Source organism: Sturnira hondurensis, unplaced genomic scaffold, assembly GCF_014824575.4.
Source record: "Sturnira hondurensis isolate 20B ecotype Veracruz unplaced genomic scaffold, ASM1482457v3 Scaffold0001911, whole genome shotgun sequence".
NCBI classification, from domain to species: domain Eukaryota; kingdom Metazoa; phylum Chordata; class Mammalia; order Chiroptera; family Phyllostomidae; genus Sturnira; species Sturnira hondurensis.
Window position 1 is genome coordinate 138,967 of NW_028074542.1, and position 23,431 is coordinate 162,397.

The 23,431-nt window shown below is 54.3% G+C and overlaps 1 protein-coding gene across 3 annotated transcripts in view; it reads left to right on the forward strand.

Moving 5' to 3' along the window:
• The first annotated feature begins 1,293 nt into the window (after window positions 1-1,293).
• Window positions 1,294-23,431, forward strand: part of AKAP1 (A-kinase anchoring protein 1) — a 31,455-nt gene continuing 9,317 nt past the window's right edge. The window contains exons 1-3 of one of the 3 annotated variants that reach the window (XM_037037463.1): window positions 1,294-1,431; window positions 18,322-19,936; window positions 22,870-23,003. In XM_037037463.1, the coding sequence (XP_036893358.1) occupies window positions 18,346-19,936; window positions 22,870-23,003 (1,725 nt within the window). In that variant the 5' untranslated portion in view covers window positions 1,294-1,431; window positions 18,322-18,345. Of the gene's footprint in view, window positions 1,432-2,586; window positions 2,787-7,327; window positions 7,544-18,321; window positions 19,937-22,869; window positions 23,004-23,431 lie in introns of those variants that run through there. The other 2 variants (XM_037037472.1, XM_037037477.1) reach the window with 2 other exon arrangements.

Here is a 23,431-nt window from a genome sequence, read left to right on the forward strand (position 1 = left end):
CCCGCCCCCGAAAAAACCTCCCCACTCTGCCTCTCCAACCACCTTTCCCAGCACTCTCTCTACTTGAATCTCTCAGTTTAACAGAAATTATTTGCTGTTTTCGCCCATGTTGTTGCCTCCGGTGGAAACACCCCCCCAATCCTTACTCCTATTTACAATTTGCAAGGCCAGCTCCTTCTCATCAGGTAGGTTTCCGTTTAAATTCACCTAAGGCCATTTCAAACCACAGGACCTAAAATAGGTCTCTTGTTATTTTCCTGCTTCAGTTTCCTATTTGTTTCCTTCGTGGCACTAAATCACACCCTGCAATTGGGATATGGATATATATATATGTGTGTGTGTGTGTGTGTGTGTGTGCATACATACACACACACACACACATACAACCATATTTAAAACTCAATAGGTAAATGGTAGTTCATTGTCATTTAAATTTGCATTTAATCATTAGTGAAGATAAAGCATTTCCCTCACGTAATAGTGAGTTCTTAGCATGATCTCTTTTCTATATTTTGCTCAATAGATGTTGAATTCAAGTCCTTACGTCTTTAGACTGAGAGCAGGCCTGGCCAGTCGAACCCTTGTCTTGCCAGGGGAAATCTATTCTCAAGTTTCCTGGAGGAGTCAGTGACTCACGGTGATTATCTCTTGGCAGGAAATGTTTTCCAAATCAAACACATTTAGAGGAAAGTGTTTGTTTCACTTCGACATCATGAGGTTGTAGTGATGGGCAAGAAAGTTTTATCTGAGTGGTGCCATGTACTCCCATTACACACCTGAGCAATACCTGATTATGCACTACAAGATAATGATGGTTACGGGGACACAAGGGCAGCCCAGTCCCTCACCAGTTCCTCCACCTTTTCCGGGGGGTTCTCGGCGCACAGGCAGGCAAATGATCTAACTGACCCCTCTAGACTGCCCAGAGCCGAAGCAGGGTAATTGCGGGCTGAGCATGCGAAACAGAGCTTCGAAATTCCATGGGATTCAGAATGCTACAGCCAGACCCTTATTCCGACACCCGCCGAGATTACAGACAATCTCGCGAGAGCTCTAGCAAGGCCCGGCTGCAGAGGACGGCGGCGCGATGTTAGGGGAGCGCCCTAGACCGCGCCCCCTCTGGCGCAGCTGGGAGAGGCTCAAACTGGAGAGGCCCGCGGCGCGCACGCGCAGGTGAGCGGGGCGAGAGAGGGAGAGAGAGGGAGGGAGAGGGCTGGAGGGCGGGGGGGGGGGGCGGGGCCTTGCGTTGCGCCGCGGGCACGTCGCTGCGCGTACTCAGTATTTAATGTCTCTGTGTTCCAACGGCCTGGGCGAGCACGTGGGGCAGCGGCCGGAGCGCACCGCTTTGGGGCCGGGCCTCTGGGGCCGAGGAGGGGGTCGGGGGGCGGCGGCGGGTGAGGACCCTGTATCCCGACAGTGGCTGAGGAGCTGGTAAGTTGGATCCGCTGGACCCGGCTGGCCCCAGGACCACCTGCCGAGGCCTGAGTACGACGCCGTCGGGGTGATGGGGAACCTAGGGTGCAGGTGCGGAGCGCAACATGCGTTCCATGTGTCCTGCATGCTAGAGGCTCCGGACGCCAAGTGCGGGCGGAGGGGCTCCGGTCCGCCGCCTGCTGTCAAGCAGGCCCTTCCTTCCTTTCCGTCTCCTGCGCGCCCCCTCATCTTCCCGGTCTGGATTGTCTGCCAGGCGGCTCCTGCTGACAGATCGCGTGTGCGTGATTGGGGCGGCGCTCTGTAGCCCGGAGGTGACCCCCACGCGCGTCACTGTTCTCGGGGGCGGGGGGCGAGGACGCGACTCCCGGGCCACCCTTTTGCGGCTTAACTTTTCCAGAGCGCGCACACCCCCGCGTGAGACAAACCTGAGCGCGTCCCACCCAAGGTCGCCTAACCCACACGCATTTACTTTTCAAAGGTCGTGTGTACCCGGTCTGAGCCGGGAGAGGCGGTGGCGGGGTGTGTTGTGGGCAGGGCCAGGTGCTCAGAAGGGCGAGGAGGTGCTCCAAGGCCCGCGGGGCACCCCTTTCTCCCTCTCGAGGGGTTAGAGTTGAATTGGTCACTCAGGAACCTCACCCAACTTCTGGGCCCCTTTGGCTCGTCCTAGGTTGCTTCCCCTTCTAGGCCAGGCGATGACAAACCCCAGCAGGTAGCCCAGCTTCTGAGCGTTGTGTGTGACAAACCCGGGGAAAAGGTTCGGTTTGCTGAGCCGGGAGCATGAGCTAGGAGACCGGTTGTGATTGGGTCCGTTTTGGGTGAAGGGACCGTTAGAACCGAGTTAGGGTCGCGACGTTAAAAGCTTGTGTCTCTCGAGAGAATTACTATTTGCAATCCCTTAAAGGGTGTCCAGAGGGGCGGCGTCCGTCGGGTCCTGCTTGATGTCCCCGCTGACTTGCTCCGGGGCGCGTAGGTCAAGTGTGGCGCTCCGCCAGCGCCTGGATACCTTCTTACTGGCAGTCTGGAGAGACTAGTTTCGCGAATTCGGGTCTCAGTGTGCTCGGAAAGGCTGTTGTCTTGGACGACCCGGCGCGGCCTTTCACCGGTTCCACTCTTTTTTGCCCTTGGGTACGGTTCCTCCCATTTCCCTTCCAGGAGAGGCATGAGGAAGAAAGGAGTTGTTGGTGTTGGGCGGTGTAGAATGGACCCGGGCCGCGTGTAAGCCCCGGGCCTTTCGCGATCTTCCTTTCCAGCGGCGATGCCCAGGCTGGCCGCCGTCTTCCCACCCCTCCGCCGCCGCTAACGCAAACCCGGTGCACTTCGTTCCAGGTGTGAGTGGAGGCCTCTCAAGCCAGGTAGGGTGCATGGGCAGGACAATTAGATTAAACTAGCTGTCTTTCACCTACTGAAGTTCATGCTATTTGGTGTGTAAATTTATCTTCTGCGGGGAAATCTGGGCTGCTGGTACAACCGTATCTGTCGATTGGTTTGCTATTAGGCTCCCCCCTCCCCACGTCCCACCACTCCCTCCCACTGTCGCAGTTCCTGATGAACACTTCACAATGAGCTATTAATTCTGGCAAACAGTATCCTTACCGTGCACTTGTAGGGAAGTCCTTCCCAACATTAAAAAAAAATTAGAAAGCAAAACTTGGACTCTTAGTAAGCACCACCCACCCATCCCCTTTGCTCTTAAAGGTACGGAGCATCTTTGAAATGAAGAGAGGGCAGCACGCATGGTATGGTCATATATCGGATTCCTCTGCCCTTGGCATTCAAGTGGGTCACCTGCTTATTTAAGGCTTTCTGAACACTAGAAACGTGTGATGTTATCTTTTCGGAGCTTTTTGACTTGTGTTGAACCTGTCTTTTACCTCTTAACTACCTTTATGGATTCTGGGTAGTGATTCCTGTGTATATTCTCAGAGGCCAGAGGAGGATCCTACAGGTATGCAAATCACCGAAGCTTCAGTGCTGACCTGAATTAAATAGGCTTCATTGTCATGAGTATTGTTAGGTGATGGCCTAGAATTTGTGGGTAACTGATCCTGTCCAAGCCCTGGAGTGAGACAGGTCTAATGGATTTGTGTCTTCATGGAGCCCTGTGTGTGACTGTCTGCATCCCATCTCCCAGCTGTATTGAGGAAATACATTCACACGTGGCCACTTGCAGGGTGACAGTGAAGGTATTTGTTGTAAGTGTCCTGCTCAGGTGCCAAGTAGATGTGTCTCCAGTATAAGGTTGCTGAGCATCAGTATTTTAAAGCAATTTGTTTTGCTAAACCTGGTAACCCAACTTAATGGTGGGCTTTGGACCTGCGTCCTAGCTGTCACTTGTGGGTTAGGGCTTTACAGTGCTCCCTGTCCTCATCCTAAAGACAAGTTAGGATAATATTTGTGAGACTCGGCATTGTGCATGATAGGTGCTCAAGCATTATTTTTGTTCCCTCCTAAAGAATCTCTGAGACTGACATTTTCTCTCGAATCACTTGAGTGATTTGAATTTTGTTAAAAGTACCCTTCCCCCTGTGTCTGGCTTGGAAACTTGGTTGGAGGGAAGAGGAAAACAAGTTGGCTTCCCCGCACCGCCAGCCAGCCTCCTGGCTGTAGCCTGCAGCCAGCATGACTTGTGCTCCTTTCAGGGCTTTGAGGAGTGGGTGCCCCATGTGCCTGGTGAGCTGGCGCCTCCCAGCGCGTTCTCCCCGGGCCACTCCTCCCTAATTTTCCCAGCGAGTCTAGAATGAGAGGGTTTCTCTGCGGTTTGGTCTGTTGTCCTGTTGTGAGGAAGCCAGCAGTTTTGTGTACAAGTTAATGCCTTCAGCTTGCCATGTTGAGGGGCATTCCTCCACTCTGGGGAGGCGTTGAACCCTACGGGCCCTGGTCCCATGTAAGTCACAGCATTCTGTTTGAGTGGCTGGTCTACGTGGGATGTAATTTAATCCTAATCTTTGCTTCCTAGGGCAAGTTCTGTTTCTCCCACATCCCTTTCTGGTGCCATGCCTCGCTCAGTTTTACCCTTACGGGCACTTAACACCAAGTACCCATTGTACGTGGCACTCCACTGAGCAAACCTGCTGGCCCTGGTTTTAGAACTGGGTGGTGGGAACCATCAGTGACAGAGTCAAGCTGGAGAAGTAACTGGTGAGGCTGTAGGGACTAAATTAGAGGATGCCTTTCACTAGACAGTTACTGTGTTAGGTGAGTTGTGAGCAAACGCCTTCCTAATTCTTTAATCCTCACACCTCTGAGAACAATCAGGGTGAAGCTGGGAGGTCATTCAAGGATTGTTTCAATGGTGAATAGAAATACAAATTGAGAGGCAGAGAGACTGGCAAGTGTGGTTTGGAATTAAACTTGGTCTTCTGGAGTTTTGTGAGAACTACCGAGGCATAGTCAAATCCATGGGCTTTTCTCCTAATCTTTCTGTTGCTTTCTAAGCAGATTGTTGGAGTGAAGGAGTGTGTGTTATCGTTTAGCATTCTGAGGACTTTTAGTAATGAGTACCTCCTACTAAAAGGTACAATCTGGCCCTGGCTGGTGTGGCTCAGTGGATTGAGCATTGGCCTGCAAACCAAAAGGTCACAGGTTCGAGTCCCAGTCAGGACTCTTGCCCTGGATGTGGTCCAGGCCCCCAGTTGGAGACATGGGAGAGGCAACCAGCCGATGCACCTCTGTCACACTGAGGTTTCTCTCCCTCTCTTTCTTCCTGAAAAGTAAATAAATAAAATCTTTAAAAAATAAAAAGTTTGTTCTGTCCAGGTCCTTGCCATTTGGATGTTTCCACAATCCGGTTTGATAGTTTGCCATAGTCAATCAATAGTAAACATTCTGTCCCCATCTGGTCATACTGGCCGGCTGCCTCCCCTTAACCCGCCTCACCGAGGCCCACGCACTTAGGAACAAAGCAGTGGCCCAGGCGAGTTCGGGAAGTAAAGGTACCCAGTGCTGCGGGCTGATAAGGCTTGTTTCACTGCTGGGCTTAGCTGGCAAGGGCCCTAGGTTGGGGGCGAGGGCTCCGTATAGTCTTCAGGGGCAAAACCTGGGTGTGGTTCTAGGCAGTTCTGTTGGCACTCCGGGGCTCTGGGGCTGCAGTGTCTTCACCCAGTGAACAAGTTGGTCAACATCAAAGGCATTCAGAGTCTGTTCCCGGAGCCCTGTTCATCTGCAGTGCCTGGGGGATCCTGGGAGGGTGAAGTTGCCTGCAGGGTTGTGTATGGGGAGGAGGGGTTTGGGGCCAGGGTGCATGGTTCAGTGGGTAGTACAAGTCAGAGACTTAAGAACATCCCATCGGCCGTTTTTATGGGCATCTCAAGTTCCCTTAGCTCTACGGTGCTACTGAGCTAAATATTTTTATACTTTATAATCTCTCTATTCTCATTTAAATTGATTTTTAGGAGAGAGGGTCTAGAGCTCCTCGGCCTATAGGGTAGCAACTAGTCATGTGTGACTAGTTCAATTTAAGCTTTAAGCATAAAATGAAATTTAAAAATTTAGTTTTTTGGTGATGTTAGTTACGTTACAGGTATGCAGGGGCCTCACGTGGCCGGTGGCTGCAGTGCCGAGCGGTGCAGGCCTAGAGTATTCTCATCATCCCAGAGAGTCCTGTTGGAACCTAGTTCTTAGCCCAGCTCTAAAAGCTAAAGCATCACGCTTTGGCTTCGTCCTTCATAGCCACAAACCGAACTTTAGTGATAGCCCTGGCCAGTGTGGCTCAGTTGGTTGGAGTGTTGTCCCATAAACCCAAGGGTCACAGATTTAATTCCTGGTCACGGCACATGCCTAGTTTATGGGCCATTTATGGTAGGTGGCCAATTGGTGTTTCTCTTTCACATCACTGTTTCTCTCCTTCTCGCCTTCCCTTTCTCTAAATGTCAATGGGCACATCCTCTGGTGAGGCTAAAAAATAAAAATAGGTGAAACATTAAAAAAACCCACAGCCTTGGTGACAACTGATCAGCTCTCTCCATGACACAGTAAAGAAGCAGGCTGCCGTCTGCTGGCCTGCAGGGCAGTGGTCAGTCACAAGCCAGTGTGAGGAGTGTAATGAGGGTGTGGGAATGGGACCCTGAAGCACAGAGCCAGATGCTGAGCCCTTGGAAAGCTGGTTTTAGAGCCTGTTTGTTACCATAAAGGCCCTTGCTGGTTCTCCGTGGCCTGTGCTCACTACCCTTGGTGTCCCTCCTGCAGCTGAATGCCTCCTGCAGGGTCCGCTGTGGGCCCTCTGTGGCACGGTTCACGGGTCCTGGGAGACAGATGTCATGTTGATGCCACCCCCACTCCACCTCAGGGCGGGAGGCCTGTCCTGTGGACTCGCCTGGAGAGTTGCCCTGCGGGGGGAGGCCTGAGGCGTTGGGGGGGGGCCAGCTCTGGGAAGCGGGCTTCATTTCCGGACACCCCTCCTCTTGGGTGTGCTTAGTTTGAACCCTGCTAGGCTGACCTTTGGCATACAATGTGAGATCTCTTCCCTGGAGCCAGACACCCTGTTGCATAAGACACTTATTAAGCACTTACTATATACCTTGTATCTTAGGAGGTTTCTTTCTAAACGGTTCGTTTTATTCTCTCTCAGCCCTGTGAGGTCAGGTGTTTTGACTTTGTGTGTGAGGAAACTGAGGCCCTGAGGAAGGTGGGCTGACCCTGGGATGCAGGGCTGGGCTGGCTTTGGACTGGTGTCAGGGTTCTGTGTCTGTAGCTCCAGGCTTTATGAGATGTTTCTTACTTCCCCATCAATGCTCCCGCCTCATGCGGGAAAACAAAACTGGGTTTTTAAAAGATCAAACATCATTTATCTCACAAGCTGAGTCAGACTGTTAGGTTTTGAGTCATTTCAGCCACATTGCAGCTCTGTGATAGAGGTATTTGTATTCCATTTTACAGGACATTTTCATTTGACAGGAAACTGGAGTTTAGGATCCTACTCCTTAAGGCTCTTGTCTTTCCAAAGCCCTGTTTTGTCATGAGAATTATGCAACCAGCCGGTACATTTGAGTTTCACAAATAATGGCTGTGACTAATAAAGCCTTGTAGACCGTAGCTGTGCCGGAAGCCCTGGAAAACTGCTCTGAAGACTTCGGTTTAGCTCAGTGGCCTCATTGGGAAGGCAACCTTGAAGGTACTCATTCGCTGGCTAATAATAATATGGCCTGTCAGACCTCACATGGAGGTCACGAGACCATCCCCTGGCCCTCTGCAGGGTTGCCTGGCAGTAGCTTGGTCCCCGCCGGGGGAAGGCCGCAGGGTTTGTTCAAGCCCAGCCCTTGGCCACACACTGCATTGCCACTCCCCCCCCTTCTCCAGGGGTTGGAGGAGAAGCCGGGGCAGCAGATCTGAGGGCCAGCTCGGTCTTCTGTAAATCTTCTTGCTCCTCCTTCCTGCCTCTCCAAAGAGAAAGGAGCAGGAAGGACTTGTCCTGAACTGCCTTGGAAGGAGGCCCGCACTCTGATGGGCCTCGAGCTCCGTCTCCGCTGAGAAAAGCCTCCTTGCTTTGTCCTTTGACTTTGGTGAGGCCCACCCGGCCCAGCGTGTGCGGCCGTGCTATTTTTGGCAGGTGGTATCCTTGAGGAGGGCCAAGTGCATGTGGCTTCAGTGTGAAGGGCAGGTCCTGAGGCCAAAGCTGCCGCTGCTTTCTAATCAGGAGAGGAAAGAAAGCCACCCTAGAAACTATCACGGGGTGTTGGTGAAAGGGAGAGGTAGTTGCTTAAGAGGTCCCTGGGGCTGCCTTTTCTATTCTGGATCTGTGGCCGGAGCCCAACCCTGCCTCCCAGGCCAGGCAGGCATGTGACCGAAGCAGCCCAGTGAGCCCCGGAACGCAGGGCTGCTGTCCTGGGGAACGGCAGCCCGTTGTTGCCCCAGCAGCCAACTTCTCAGGAAATCACCTAAGCCCATTTCCATGGGAAGTCAGCCAACCTAAGGACGGGCTACTAGATGGACACTGAAAACTCTGTAAACTGTGGATGCGCTGGCCCGCATGAGTACTGGTGCACTCGGGCTTCATCCAAAATGACGCCGGGAGAAGCAGCTGAGCTGTGCTCCTCAGGAGGAGTTCTTACAGGGAGCTGGTGGGAAGGGGGCTCAAGAGACGTGGGAAAGGAGTCCGACAAATAAGTTCTGCCCCACACCACCCCATCCTTTCTTGTCCTGCCCTGGTTTTTTTTTTTCTTCCCTCCTCCTTTTCTCTTGGAGCTGGCAATTCTGGCCCATCTATCTGTTTCTGATTAAGAAAGCTTCAAGCCATATAAGGCCCTCTGTTGCCTATGGTTTATGTTGGCTGGAGAGGGAGGTTGTTTTTGCAAAGTGTATTTCAAGGAAGTGGCAAGGGTTTATGTGGGGCTGAGTGTGTGCATGTCCCTGTCCTCATCCCCTACCTGACCCCCCACCGAGGCTAATAAGTGGTGTGACCCCAGGACTTTGTATGAAAGCATTTGCTAAGAACTTGCAGTATCAATAAAAAGTGAGCCTGTTTACCCATGCATTACGTACCCACCATGCTACCAGCTACGGAGGCACCGTGTTTCTGGAACAGATTCTGGAATCAGCCTCTGATGATTACTTTAGAAAGTATAGCCCCGTGGCCACTGGGGAAGTCGCCCTCCCTCTCTGGAGGAAGTGTGATGGAACTACTCCTCTGGGTTCTTGACCTTCCACAGTGCATCTGCCCAGGGAAGCTGGGGAGCGGTCTCTCTGGCGGCAGCCCTCTGACCTCATCAGCTCCCCTTCTTGCTGCCTCTTAAGTCAGCCAGGCTTGTTTCTGCCTTAGGACTTTGGCGCGTGTTCTCCTTGCCTGGAACTTTCTCCCCCTCTCCTTTCCCTGTCCTCTCAGACCTTGGCACGACTGCCCCTCACTGTTCCAGCTCTACCGCTGCCTCTTGGGAGAGGTGCTCTCAGACCATTCTGTCTCAGGCGCCCCCTCTCCCACACACTCCTTATCCAGCCTTTCTCTACCTGGGCCCCTCATCTAAACCGCAGGACACGGAAGAGGACCAAGTGGCTGTTTCTCAGCGCCCCCAGGCAGGGCCGGTCTGGATGCCCCGGAGTACAGTTAGTTCCTCAGGTCTAAGGGAAGCCTGGGGCTCAGTTCTCTGAAGCGGTTGACAGGCTGCGGGTTTATTACATTTGGTCCCTGCGTCTTTGTAGTATCTTGAGATCTGAAATGTCACTCGCTACCTACCCCTCGGTCCCAGGAGGACACAGGGGTCCTGTGCACTTCTTCCTGTGCACATCCAGCAGAACCTGGCTCACAGTGGGGTATTCAGATCTTTATGAAATGTCTAGGCCCATGGGGTGGACCTCAGGGGGGCAGGAGCCAGGTGCCCCAGCTCCGAAAGTCCTATCAGTAAGCATGTTCTCTTTGTGAGGATTGTTGTCAGCAGGGCTGTTGGGGGGTGGGGACAGCGGTCTCAGAAGCAAAATGAGCATCAATTGTTATGGGAAAACAAAGCATGATAAATTTGTACAGAGATGACATACATATTTATTTTGATGGTTAAACATAGAGCTGTATGGTAATCGAGCGTCCATCGGCATGTGACCCTTCAGAATACGTTAACTTTCTGTGAAAGCGCTGCCTGTAGGAAGTTTTGATTTTGACTGTGCACGAGGTGTGGCAGAACAGCCGTTCGCCCTCCTACCTGCCCTGTTCTCTTCTGGAGCAGCTGCTTTCATTCCTCTGGTTGTCCTCCTCACCTCTGAATCTCCAAGTCTGTCCGTCCGTCCGTCCATCCGTCCATCCGTCTGTCTGTCTTTCCTTCCATCTTTTCTTCTTTTTTATGTTATCTCATTTGCTTTTCTACTCCTGGCTCATTTCTGTACCTTTCTCCCTCACCCTCGCTGTAGAGGGGAGTGCGCGTTGTTGTGATACAGCTACTGCTTCCTTATTTCCTCGCTCCTCTGCCTCTCCCTCCTGCTCTCCTAAGTAACTTTGTTCAGTTTCGTTTTCTGTGTCTCCATCGATCAGTTCTCAGACTCTCCCCTGGGCCTCAGCTACTGCTGTCCAGCCCCTCATTGTGTTTAAACCTCCTACCAAGCAGTTCCCTGTGGCTCCTGGGATGCGCCGACCCCTGACCCTGCTTCCCCTTCATCCTGGGAATTCCTTCTCCCCTTCTCTTGTGTGGCTTCCTGTGTTGGTGCCCCTTCCTTTCTGGATTGACTGCCTTATTTTTCTGGGGCCATTCTTCTAGTAGCTTGCTGAGAAAGTGTGCGCGGGTGGGCAGCCAATAAGGAGCAGGCTGATTCACACACAAGGACCAGCTCCTTTGAAGGTGTGGGTCGGAGCGCGGCCAGAGGCGGGAGAGTTGGTGGAAAGTTGGCAAAGACAACTAGGGCCCCAGACCCTTTCGCCACAGATCTGGCTTGGCTTTATGGAGTAGCTGCAGTGAGGAGGGGTCTGGATTTGGGCACCAGGCGGTGGTGAAACGGGTACTGAATGAAAGTCTGCACACTGAATGGGGCAGCCCTGCCTCCCCAGGCTCCTGCAGTGCTGGCGCTGGGGCCGCTGTCCTCTCCTCTCCCACCCCAGGACCTTACAACCTTCTGATCTGGGGAGACTGGCTCCTGTTTGGCCCCCAGCCTACCCAGCACCCTTGACTCTTGGACCAAACTTGTTGGTTACTTGGGGGCAGAGGGGGGCAGTAATAGGCCCACCAGAGAAGTCATTTGTGTTTTTTGCCCCAAAAGGACTTCGAAGTGCCTCGAGGGTAATGCGATGTGTCATTCCTTTCTTTTTCCTACTGTGCTTTTACCCTGTGGTTATATGTACTTAATGAATAGAAATGACTTTATGCCTTTATGTGATTTCCGAGTGCGTTATAATGCACAGTTTGCCATCTGGAGAATCAGGGTCTGCCTCTGTGCTTTGTCCGGAGCTCTAGAGCTTCTTTGCCTCACACCGTCTTCTGATGCCTTTTGAAGGCACGTTTTGTCTTCATTATCTTTTAAGTAAGCTTGTCTGATCTCAACTCCATCCCTTTCGGGCAGGCTTATGGAGTGTCCTGTGCTCATGGGCAGGGACCGTGTGTTCCCAGGAACACTGTGCTGGCCCCGCTTTATCGCCATGGCCATTAAACACTTTAGACCACATGCCCACCCCCAAGTGAAGCAATGGGAGACCTTTGTGGGAGGGGCCGACTTTTTTCCTTTAGCGCTTTAAGCCTGATGAGGCTGGGCCTATGGAGAGTGGTCAACGGAGAAGGAAGAGGCTGGGTCGTTCACACTTGTGTGGTTTCCTGCTTTACCAGCTTTTCCAAACTGAGAGTTTAATTTCTAATTGAACTGGAGGAAGAAGAGCTTTTAATTTGGGACTGTGTCCAGAGAGGGCATTCTTCCCTTCTGACTCTACTCACCTGGAGCTCGTGGTGGTGGGCCCAGGGTTTCCATCTTGGCTGGAGAAGGCTTTATTGAGCAGGCACGCCCACCCCGACATCGCTGGGCGAAGCCTGCGTTCTCCAGGAGAGCAGGCCGTGAAGGGTTCTGCGGTCCAAAAGCGGGGTTTGGCGGACCTGGCTGCTCTGTGGGGCCATCACAATGGAGGGTGTGGGGGACAGCCCTGGGCAGCAGGACCTCACAGTCCCACTGTGAGCTAATTTGGAATCTTTGGGGTGCCAGCATGAATCACAGCTGAGTCAGGCACCCTAAGGGTGGAGGTAACAACCCTGTGAACACCAGGCCTGGGCTGAAACAGCACACCCGAGGCATGGCTCCTGCACTCTGAGTCCTGGGCCCCGGCCATGCTGCTGAGGGTGAGTGGCCTGGCCCGCCATCATCCCCTGCCCAGCGAGGTGGGCACCGGCCATCTCGGCATTTGTCCAGTGTCCTTCACATCTTCTTGGAACACCCTCCAGAACATGCTGCCCACTAGGTAGCCACCAGCTGTATGTATGTGGCTATTTAAATTAAATTAACATGAAATATAATTTAAAACCCAGTCCCTCAGTCATCACACTGGCCACATTTCCAGTGCTCAGTAGCCTCTGTGGCTAAGTGGCTTCCAATATTGGAATTTATTCACCACTTGGGCATCAGCCAGGTCTTTGCCTCTTGTGACCTGCTCTGATTTGGTCATGTCACAGCTTCCCATTGCCCGGCTGTAAAGGTCAGACTCCATTTGTCTGGCTCCGGCCAGCTCTCAGCCCTGCTCGCAGGACTTGTTCTCTCGATCCTGGGCCAGCCTGCCTGCCCGCCCCCCACCCCCACCCCCACCCCAAAGGTACACTGGGTTTGGAACCTTAGCTTCTGTCTTTAACCCACTACTGCGACCCATGGAAGTTCTGGCTGTTTTGAGACAGCCTTCCTGGGGGTTTCTTTGCCTCTTTCTGAAATCGGGCTTTGCCCAGTGCTGGTGTGTGTGTGAGAAAGTGAGACACACGCTGGCTCTTCGGGACTGTGAGCTCCCGCTGGGCAGAAGCTTTTTCTCGCTGAACCTTAAACACATTGGAATGTATGTGCGTATCCTCAACCCAACGAGTGCATCCGTACCAACCAAAGAGGCACTCTTGTTGCCTTTCTCCAGCAAACTCGGGGGTTCAGAGTGAGGGGCCTGGGGGTTGGGGTGGGCAGAGGAGAAGAGGGCATGGGCCTTGGCCTGGCCCACTTGGCCTGGTCTGTCTGTATTCTCTGAATTCAGTGGCAGCAAGTGCTGGGCTTCAGGCTGTGGTTCCTGTTTTCAGAAGACTCCTGTCAGTGGGTAAAGCACCCCCATCAGCAAGAACTTGGTGTGCTGGGCCCTCTAGAGATGGAAGGTCTGGAGCCTCCTTCCGTTGGTGAGCACACAGTCTTGGACTAGTGGGAGAGATGTTCACATTTCAACCCCCTGTGGGGGGCGAGAGCAGGCTTACTGTTGTGAGTGCGCGAAAGTTTGTCCTTGTGTCGTTGTTTATTTTTTTACTCTATTGTTTTCCATAAGAACAACTGTGAACCTACTTTTGCCACCCTGTAGAAACGTCCAGAACACAGAGTGGGTGTGGCTTCACAGACCAGGCCCAAGCCCAGGCTGGACGTGTGAGGCTCTTGGCACCTACGTCCGTGTTTTTATGATGGATTTTCCCATCAGTGAATTACACCCAGCTCTTTTTCCACAATAACTGCAGCCAAAGAGGCTGAGTCACTGGGACTGACACTCTTTGTCTCATTTCCCAGAGGTTTGTTTTGTTGTTTAGCAGGAGGCCCTAGATTGCAGTGACCAGGCCGGCCATTGGGGTTGGGAGTGAAGCAATTACTTCTCCAGAGGTACGCTGTTCTGAGAAGCCGCAGCTTCCTCTGGGAGAGAGAAGGGACCCTTTCCTCTGAGAACCTGGAGTGAGCAGGTGGGCACCACGGTCTTGTGGGACTGAGACGGGTGCCTGCCCTCAGCTCTGTGTGACCACTGGGCGGGCAGCCAGCGTGCATCTATTTCTGGGTAAATGGACCTGCTAAAAATAAGCAGGCAGCTATTTCATTCCAGCAGATTCAGAACGGCCAAGTCTCCTCCCCACCAACTGAGAGCCAGGGCTCTGCATCCTTTTCCCTGACGGGAGGCGGGCCTGCCTGTGTGGCCTGGGCCTCGGGTGGGGTGGGGAGGCCGCCTTCAGTTAGCGTGTGAGTGAGAAGGCTTTTAGATCCACACGGTTAAATGCCACTTACATTTTGAGAGGTTCAGGTTAAAGAGAAAAAAAAGTAACAAGGCAGAGAGAGCAAGTCAAGAGTCTGTTTAGGGAAGGAAGGTAGTAGAGAGCCTTGTGCGGCGGCCCTGAGAATGCAGGGAGAGGGGGAACGTTCCACACCATTAGTCCAGGCCGCTGTCCCTGTGACGCAGGGGAAATGGCTCCTCACCTGTCCACAGAAAGTCTGTTTCACGGAGGTGAGATCCTCTGGGGAGGGCGAAGGAAGCGAGGGACTTCTCTTGACTGGTGGGGAGTGGGGCTCCCATCGCCCGGAGCTGCCTGTGGGGTGCCCTCAGTGAAAGCCAGCCTGGCTCTCACATCAGCTGTGGGTGGGTGGCCGCTGATTCCAGGGGCTCTGAGCTCTGTTTTCGGTGGAGAGTTGGTTCATAGCTAATCACAAGCCCCTGGTGACAAGGAAAAATAAACCATTCCAGCCCCTCCAGTCTTTGGGCCTCTTACCTCTTATTTCAAGGGCCTGGAGCCCTTCAGTTTCTGCCCAGGGCAGGTTCTGCCCCTAGAGACAGTGTGGAGAGGAGGGCTTTGCCTAGAGGGACAGTGGCCACTGGCTCTGGTTCCTCAGCATGGGGTCCCCCAGCTCTAGTCCAGCGTATGAGCTGTAGGCACTGGGGACCCAGGTGGGACCTAGTCAGCATTCTGTGGGCTGGGTGACATGGCGTCAGGGTAGCAGTATTAAATGCCTTCTGGGAGGCCCTCCTGGCGTGACCACAGGGGCGTCTGGCTAGGAAGTGGGCAGAAAGCTTCTGAAGCCGTCATTAGCAGAGCAGCTATGGCAGCCTGTTGCAGGGGCTCGGGGGTGGGTTTGGGGGCTCAGAGCCTCAGCCTCTGGGGACAGGCGGGACTGGGAGGGCTGAGTGGGTGAGTGGAAGTGGTGCCCCTGAGAGCTGCATAGCAGCGTGCCGGGAGCACGTGTGGTGGCCCCGGACAGCTGTTCCGTGTTGCATGTGAGCTAGGATTGGGAGTGGAGCAGATGAAGTGGGCGGAGGCCGGTGACGTGGCGGGCCAGGGTCTGGAGTGAGGTGTGGATCTCCTGGGTGCAGGCCCGGAGCCAGACCCGAACGTGTGAGTGCTGGGCCTCTGCCTTAGGGCCAGTGTCTGCTGCCTCTAGTGTTTCCAAGTGTCTGCTGGCCCCTCAGATCAACGTTTAGGTCCAGAGCGGAGGGGGCAGTTCCCAGTGTTTTGAGAGAGGCAGTTTGTGTCTCGGAGAGCAGTTCCCCCCTTACACACACACACCCACACACACACACACACACACACACACCCACCCACCCACCCCGGTTTCTGTTTGTGGCCTTGGGCTCTCCGTGTGTAAAATGGGAGACTGCCCCCTACGGTTTGTTAAGACATAAGATTCTTTTTCTCTTTCTGTACCCCATTCCATTTAATCTTTTTCCTGACGTCAGAGAATTGCTGGAATATTGTGGGAATCACAACTGTGCTCCCTGCTGAAATAGGACTGTCTAGTCAATAAGGAATCAGAGTCTAAGTTTACAGGCAAGAAGGAAACCTGGGTTCAGGCAGCAGCCCTCCTTCCTGTTGCATGTGGCCTGGTGGGTCGGACTTAATTTCCTGACAAAAGGCTGTGTCTCCTGTATACTGTCTTATCCTGGCAGTACCCTTCCTTCTCACATTTTATTTACTTTCATGTTGAAGACATTGAGCACAAAGCAAATGTCCCATCATCTACCCCTTTTGCGGGGGGCGGGGGGCATGCATGTAGTTACAGAGCAGCGACTCTCCAACCTGACTGCACCCTGGCGTCACCTCAGCTAACAGACCTGGTACCTGCTGTCACCCTCAGAGACTCGGGTTTCACTGGTCTGGGTGCCGCAGGCTTTTCAGAGCATCCCAGGTGGTGCACAGTGCACAGCCAAGTTGGAGAACCACTGAGAGGGAGACTGTGAGAAGGTCTCCCTTCCCAGAAGGAAGGAGGATGACTGTCCATTGTCGATCAGATCCCAGTTTGACCGTGGGACCATGTGGACGCAGGCAGGACCTGCACGTGGAGTCCTGCAGCTTTTGCTGTCTGCGTCACAGCAGTTGCCCACGTGGGCAACGTGCGGGCAGCCTGCATCTGTAGCACCAGTGTGTCCATGGACCCTACGGCCTGTGCAGCAGTGATGCCTCTGAACTTTGTTTCAAATGCCATCCCAGTGAGCATTCTTATATAGACTTCTGCCTACGCGGAGTTTCTTCCTCCCTCTCTCTCCCTCCCTCCCTCCCTCCCTCCCTCCCTCCCTCCCTCCCTCCCTCCTTGCCTTTGAAGAAGAGATTCCAGGTATGGGATGTTAGGGTCATAGGCTATGGTCTGCAAGTTTTAAGAGCAGTAGGAACTTCCCCTTTCCTAGGCTCCTACAGTGCTCCACCCCCGCAGACCCATTAATTAGCAGACCCCACTTTTAATGTGGAGTAAAACTTGAGTTCCATTCCCTTGGCTGTCTAACTCTGAGTGCTTTTTTATTTTTTGGAGTTTTATGTATTTACTTTTAGAGAGGCGGGTAGGGAGGAAGTAAGAAGTGGAGAGAGAAGCACCAATGGGTTGCCTCTCGTATGCGCCCCACCCAGGGACTGAACCTGCCACCCGCACTGGGGGTCAAACCAGTGACCTTTCGCTTGCGGGAACCAACTGGGTCCCACTGGTCAGGGCTGACCTTGACTTTGAGTTCTTTACACCTTGAAGATGGTGGTAATGTGGCAGACCAGGTGGCGGGAGAGAAGGGTCCGGCGAGGTTCCCCGTTTGAATCTGAGGCTGTGAGGCGGCACCACGGCGGGGCTGGGCGTCCCCTGAGCCCTGGGTGCTGCTCAGCGCTGCCCCGGACTTTCCCGTCCACGGCCTCACGATCGGATAATAGCAGGAAGGTTTCCCTTTAAAGATGAGGGACCTTCTGGAGATGACCTCCGCCCCAGCCCATCCCCTGCAGGGTCACTTTTCCTAGCGCCTTCACAGGCGTGCGTGTGCCTCCTCTGGGAGTCTTGTGAGGACGCAGCAGGTCTGGAGTGGGGCCGAGCGGCTGTGTTGCCCGCAGGTGCCCCGGTTGTAGGCTCGGCGCTTCTGGTCCATGGACTGGGCTTTGGCAGCAGAGTCCCGGAGCGGTGTCTTCCCAGCCTGGGCCGCTTGTCAGACGCACTCGAAGAGTCGTCCGCTCTGCTTTTGCTAGAGAACACTCAGATAAGTAGACAAAACCAGGAAGAGCTGGTCTATTTACAGGGAGGCACAAACCCAAATTAAGGTATAATTCACCATGTCAGTGGAGGATTTGGGGTTTTAAGACTTACAGTTTCTGCCTATGGAATAAAGTTTGCCGGCACGGGAGACACAGAATACAAGCATTCTAGAATAAGTCACATCCTTCACGTCCTGATCTGCAAAGTGCTTACTACATAACTCAACTAATCCTTATACCATCATCCTATATGTGAATCTTACAGATGAAAAAAATTGAATTTCTGTCTCCATTACATTTCTACTGCCTTCTCCTAGGCCTTTATCATTTCCCCTTTCCTGACCCTAACTGACCCAGGTCTCCAGGTTCCTTTTGCTTCATATACTGTCTCTCCTGTGCCCAGAATTAGCTGCAAACGCAGTTCAGTGTGGATGCCTTGTGGACCTGCGCTGGTTCTCTGTGGTCCACAGGATGAAGCGGGGACTCTGGTGCAGCCCCAGGACTTGACCCTCCGAGCATTTCCAGGCCATGGTGTGTGTTTTGCTCGTCCCTCGCCCTGGAGCATCTCCCTGTCCCTTTTGGACTCTTACTCAGCCCCTGCTCTGGCTGTCTCCTGCTGTGCAACTGATGCTCCATTGACTCGTGGTTTTGTGGGGCATGTGAGGGTCACAGGCACATGTGGATTCCATGGGTGTTTAAGAGTGTTCCCACGCTACCTGAATAGAAAAGATTTCTGGGAGTCGAGAGAACTAAAACACTGAACATAACTAGCTCCTTGGGGGCAACATAGGGAGAATTTGGCATCAGGAAGTGATGAAGGAAGGGATTTGTGCAAGAGAAGTCTCAGCTTGTTTCAAGGGAGTGTGTGTGGGTGAGGGAGCAGAAGGGGGTGCCTCTTCCTGCCCACCCCCCTTCGGCGGCTTGCCCAGCCCAGTCCTGGGTGTGAGGGGCGGTGCTCCCATCAGCGGCAGGGGGAGGGAGCGCAGACGGCTCTGCTACGCTGTCCGTTGGAGTCGAGTCCGGAGCCTCCTGCCAGCACTCATAGCATCTGTCTCTCTCTCCCCCCTGCTCCCAGGTGTAACTACTTCCAGCCTCCAGGATGGCCATCCAATTCCGTTCACTTTTCCCCTTGGCATTGCCTGGAATGCTCGCGCTCCTCGGCTGGTGGTGGTTTTTCTCTCGTAAAAAAGAGCATGTCAGCAGCCATGACAAACCAGTGGGGGCCGGTGTTGTGGAGCTGAGGGCCGACCCTGCCATCAAGCAACTGGTCTCTGTGGAAGATCCCTGTCCTGCAGTGGAGTCCATGCCCCCCAGCGTCACACAGCCATCAGAAGAGGAGCTGGCCACCACGAGCAAGCCTTCTGCAGAGCTACGGTCACATCCAGCCTGCTGCAGATCAGAGTCTTTGGGCAGCCTTTCTAACACCACGGACACGAGATTTCAACCAGGAACGTGCAAGGATGACAGTGCAAGGGTGGAACTAGCCCTTCCTGGTGACGAAGCCAGGTCCGTTCCTCTGGAGAGCTCCCTGCCAACCCCGGAGTCTGTTCTGTTCCCCCGCAGAGCAGCTGAGGTGTGCAGGCATAAGGCAGGGCATGGCCTGCAAGGGCAGTCCGCAGCCCCCACGGAGAAGCATGGCCCTGGGGAGAAGGTGAGGGAGATGGGGGCTGAAGGCCTTGGCGATGCAGTGTTGGGCGAAGGTGTGCTGGAAGAAGGCGTGTTGTCCTCGGAGCATGGCCCTGCACCACACAGCAGCAAGGCACCCAGCCTGGCCCCACTGGGAGGAAGAGGAGAGGAGGGGAAGAGCAGTCTGCCTCAGGCAGATGGGGACGCAGCAGGGAAGCTGCTGAGTGGCCTCACTGAATTGGCTCATGGGGAGAGGGCCAAGGATGTCAAAACACCAGCACCCCAGGTCAGAGGTGGCCGAGCCTGTGAAGGAGAACTGAGCAAAGAGGAAACCTTGGATAAAAATGATACGATTGAGCAAGCTGCCTTCCAGATTATCTCCAAAGTGATCTTGGAGGCCACTGAACAAGTGCTGGCCACCACCACGGGCGAGACTGAAGATTGCGCGGATCAGGCCTCAGCCGGTCAGCTCCAAGGGCAGCAGGAGAGCTGTGCCCCAGTCTGCCAGAAAACTGCCCGTAGGCAAGATGTCTCGGAGCCCAGTCCAGCCTCCGGAGAGGAGGCTGCAGCGGAGGCAGCCTTGGCCCCATCAGATGCTGCCCTCCCCTCACCAGGCCTGTCAGCAGAGGACCTGCCACCACCAAAGACCTATGTGAGCTGCCTGAGCAGCTCTCTGTCCAGCCCTACCAAGGACATAAAGCCAAAGAACTCTGTGCACCACGTCGCCCTGGTCCCCTGCCCACCACCAGCCACCCCCCTTGGAGAGTCGCTGGACAACACGAGTGTCGTGGCGGAAGATGCCGGCTGTGTCACCTGCATGTCTGACAACAGCCAGGGCATCCCTTCAGTGGCCTCCTCTGAGCAGTGCGCAGATTCCGTTAGCACTTCAGGGCTCGAAGACTCATGTACAGAGACCACCAACTCAAGCCCCAGGGACAAGGCCACCACCTCGCCGCTGCCACAAAGTACTGTGCCCTTCAGCAATGGGGTGCTGAAGGGGGAGTTGTCAGACTTGGGGACTGAGGATGGATGGACCGTGGATGCGGAAGCAGATCATTCGGGAGGTAGGAGGGTCCTCTAAGCCTGTTCCTCTGGTGTGCTGCCTTCCACCCCGAGTCGGTTCTGCTCCCCAGGGAGCAGCTGAGGTGTGCAGGCACGAGGCAGGGCATGGCCCACATGGCCAGTCTGCAGCCCCCACAGAGAAGCATGGCCCTGGGGAGAAGGCACTCGGGGCCGGGGTGGGGTCCTCCTTTACGCAGCAGGAAAGGCTGCTGCCCTGCCTCCCCCTCTGCTGCTTCTGCAGTGACAGTGCTCTTCCCGCGGTCCCAGCCGGCCAGCGGGGTCAGGGCGCAGGGCAGAGCTGGTGGGTAAATGAAAACTTAGCTTGCCCGGAACCCCAAAGCCATGGGAGCTGGAACTTCCTTCCGCAGCTGATGACCACCCCCCCCCCCGCCCATCTGTAGGAACCAGATCAAAGTTGGGTTTGCCTCTTTTAAACTAGCCTGTTAGTTTTTTCCCCAATGGAGAGAGGCCTCCTTAGCTTTAATTCCCCCAAGAACCAAGAGTGGTGTGAGCTTGTTTAATGGTGTATTTCCTTTTACTCATGTGCTTGTTCCCATGTCTTCACCTGCTTTCCTTCTCCAGAAGCTCTGTCCTGGTAAGTGCCCAGAGAACGGCCCCACGTTGCGCACGCGTGGGAGGCTTGCGCTCCCCCGTGTGTTGCTGTTACCCGTTCCTCCGCGGAGCGCCTCAGACAGCCGTTTTCTTTCTGTCTGCGCAGCTGCAGATCTGCCCCCAGGAAAGAGGGGCACTTTGGGAACGAAGTGCCCACTGGGTTTTCCAAGGGCTGGCCCCAGCGTAGACAGGTCAGCCCCCAGCTCCCAGGTCAGCAGCCCCCCGCGCTCCTCTGCAGCTGCTGGGCGGCATTTTCACTGGCCGCCTGCGAAGAGACCCTGAATTCCCTGCGTGGGTCTCGGACTGGCCTGTCCCAGAACCTTTCCCTGTCATTTCAGCTCCAGGAGGGTTGGGAATTCAGCACTTCCAGCAGCTCCTGACCTGTACCACATGTCACATGTTGTCATCTCTAAGGAGCTATTGATTGTGACACTATTGTTTTTTTATGCACCTCAAAAAGAAAAAGAAAATGCTGCTGATCGGGTGTGTAGAAGGCCAGAGACTGTAAGATGCACTCAAACTTTAGGGATGTTCAAATGTGGGGCTTATTTATTCATTTATCCTCACCCACGAGGACATGCTTATTGATTTCAGAGAGAAAGGGATGGGAGAAAGAGACAGGAGAAAAATATCCATGTGAGAGAGAAACATCCATCATTTGCCTCTTGCACATGCCCTGACTGGGAACCAAACCCGCAACCCAGGCACGTGCCCTGACTGGGAATCGAACCCGCGACCCTTTCGTGCTTGGGATGACACTCCAACCAACTGAGCCACACCAGCCATGGCTTAACGTGGGGCTTTTAAAAAGGCATCTTAAAATGAGGGAAGAATCTGTTAAGAATAAAGGGGTTTCCCTTTGCCTCTTGCCCCACAGGTTAATTAACAAGCCCCCAGCCTTGCCATGCCGACTCTAGATTGATAGAAGCTTCTCAGATGTGTCAGAGGCTTCTGAACTGAGGCCTTGCAGAAGCAGAGGCCGTGACCGCAAGGTGCTGGGCGCGGATGTGTGGGGATGGCAGAGAGAAGCTTGGTAGTGCCCATCACCAGTCAAGCACTCACTGTGCCGAGCACCAGGCTATGCCCGGCCCGTATTCTCCTGGTAGCCCTGCCTTGTGCGTGAGAAGTTGAAGCTTAGAGGGGGCCAGCGGTTGCCCAGCTGAGGAAGCTGGACACTGGCCTTTGAGTACAGCCTGCTGGGGTCCTGGAACAGGCTCAGCCACCTCTGGGTGTCCTCGGGGTGGAAAGTCCCATCCAGTCTTGCTCTGTCGGGAAGAGACTGGGGCCCCTGGTGTTGAGGAGTGAGGTCACTGTGAAGGTGACTTAGCTGGGAGGGAATCTCTTAAGCCTTAGCCCTCTGCACCCAGACAGTGCATGGGTTGCTTGGCTCAGGAGAATGCCCTGGGTTTGGTGAGACCATACATGCAAGTTAACCTGATTGGGGGATCTCTGGAGTGTTGTATTCCAGCAACTGAGTTGTCCACATTTAAACCAGCCACTTCTCTGGAGCCAGCCTGTCCCCTGTTTTTCTGTGACGGTGCCCTTGGCACACTCTTGATCAAGAGGGAGCAGCCCAAGTCAGCGCCAGGCTCCTGCTGCCCGCTCCGTCCTCTCAGGAGTGAGCTTTAGCCCAGCCTTTGGACCGGTGGTGAAAGACCCCCTGTGAGCCCAGAAGAGCACTCAGAGTTGCCCAGGTTGGGGCTGAGCCGAGGGAGAGGAGGGCCTCCTTCCCACTTCCACTTCTGGCAGGGCCCTGATGAGGAGCGAGACTGGGTCCTTAGACAGACCTGCGAGGGAAGACTCCTCCTAGCCCTGCTTGTCCAAAGGCCACTGACTGTGAGCTCAGGCAGGGGACCTTGGGACCCAAGGACTCTTGGTCTGAGGGGCTGGCATTGTCAGAAGGGTATGGACTGGTTACGACTAGTTGGTCTCTTTTGGGAGCCTGTACCCAATACTTGGCTCCTGGGACCACGTGGACCCGTTGGCCCGCCCTCTCCCCCGCCCATGGACTCCCCCTTCCGGGGCCACTGTCTTCCCAGTGTACCACTTGTCTGCTCCAGCAGCTGTGGCTGGGCGTGGCTGGGCATGGCTGCCAATTAAGCAAATTGGACAAGCTAAAATTAGGTGCATCTACATCCCCAGCCCTCCTTTCTTTGGGGTTGTTCTATGCCTTCTAGACTTTGAGTAGACAGTCACCTGCCAAGCTTGAGGTGGGGGTGCAGGTGGGGGCGGGCCTCCTTGGAACGTGAGTTTGGGAGTTGTGCATTGTTAATTGCACCAAGCTGGCTTTTGGGTATCTGTGCACACTGCTTCTCCCCTGCAGGTTCGGATGGGAACAGCATGGATTCAGTGGATGGCTGCTGTGGCCTCAGGAAGACAGACGGTTTCCAGAACGCCCAGGCAGGCTCCAATCCTAAGAAGGTGGACCTCATCATCTGGGAGATTGAAGTGCCAAAGGTACGGGATGCAAACTCGAAGTTCCCCGGAGCCAGGGTCATTGGGTTTAAGGGCTGGGGTCCAGCGGGGCAGTCAGCCAGGAGAAGCTTGCTGGGTGATTAGAGGCTGAAGGGGAAGGGAACCCTCCACAGTGCCAAGCTTCAGAGAGCCTCCTGCAAGATGGAGTTTCTCCAGCTGCCTTCGGGAGCGTCCTGTTCCTGTCCTCTTCAAACTCCCAGTCCTGCTCACCTCTGCTGGGCTTTTCTTGTGTGTCCCCACATGCAGATCTGTTCAGAGATGCTGGCAGAACCAGTCTGAGGTCTGAGGGCACGGGCCAGCCAGGGGTCCCTTTGCTGTGCTGGGCTCTGCTCAAGCTCTCCAATGTCAAGTGTTCTATCACCGAGCACAGCATAAATCCACATTTTAGAAAATTCAAGAAGCACAGAAAT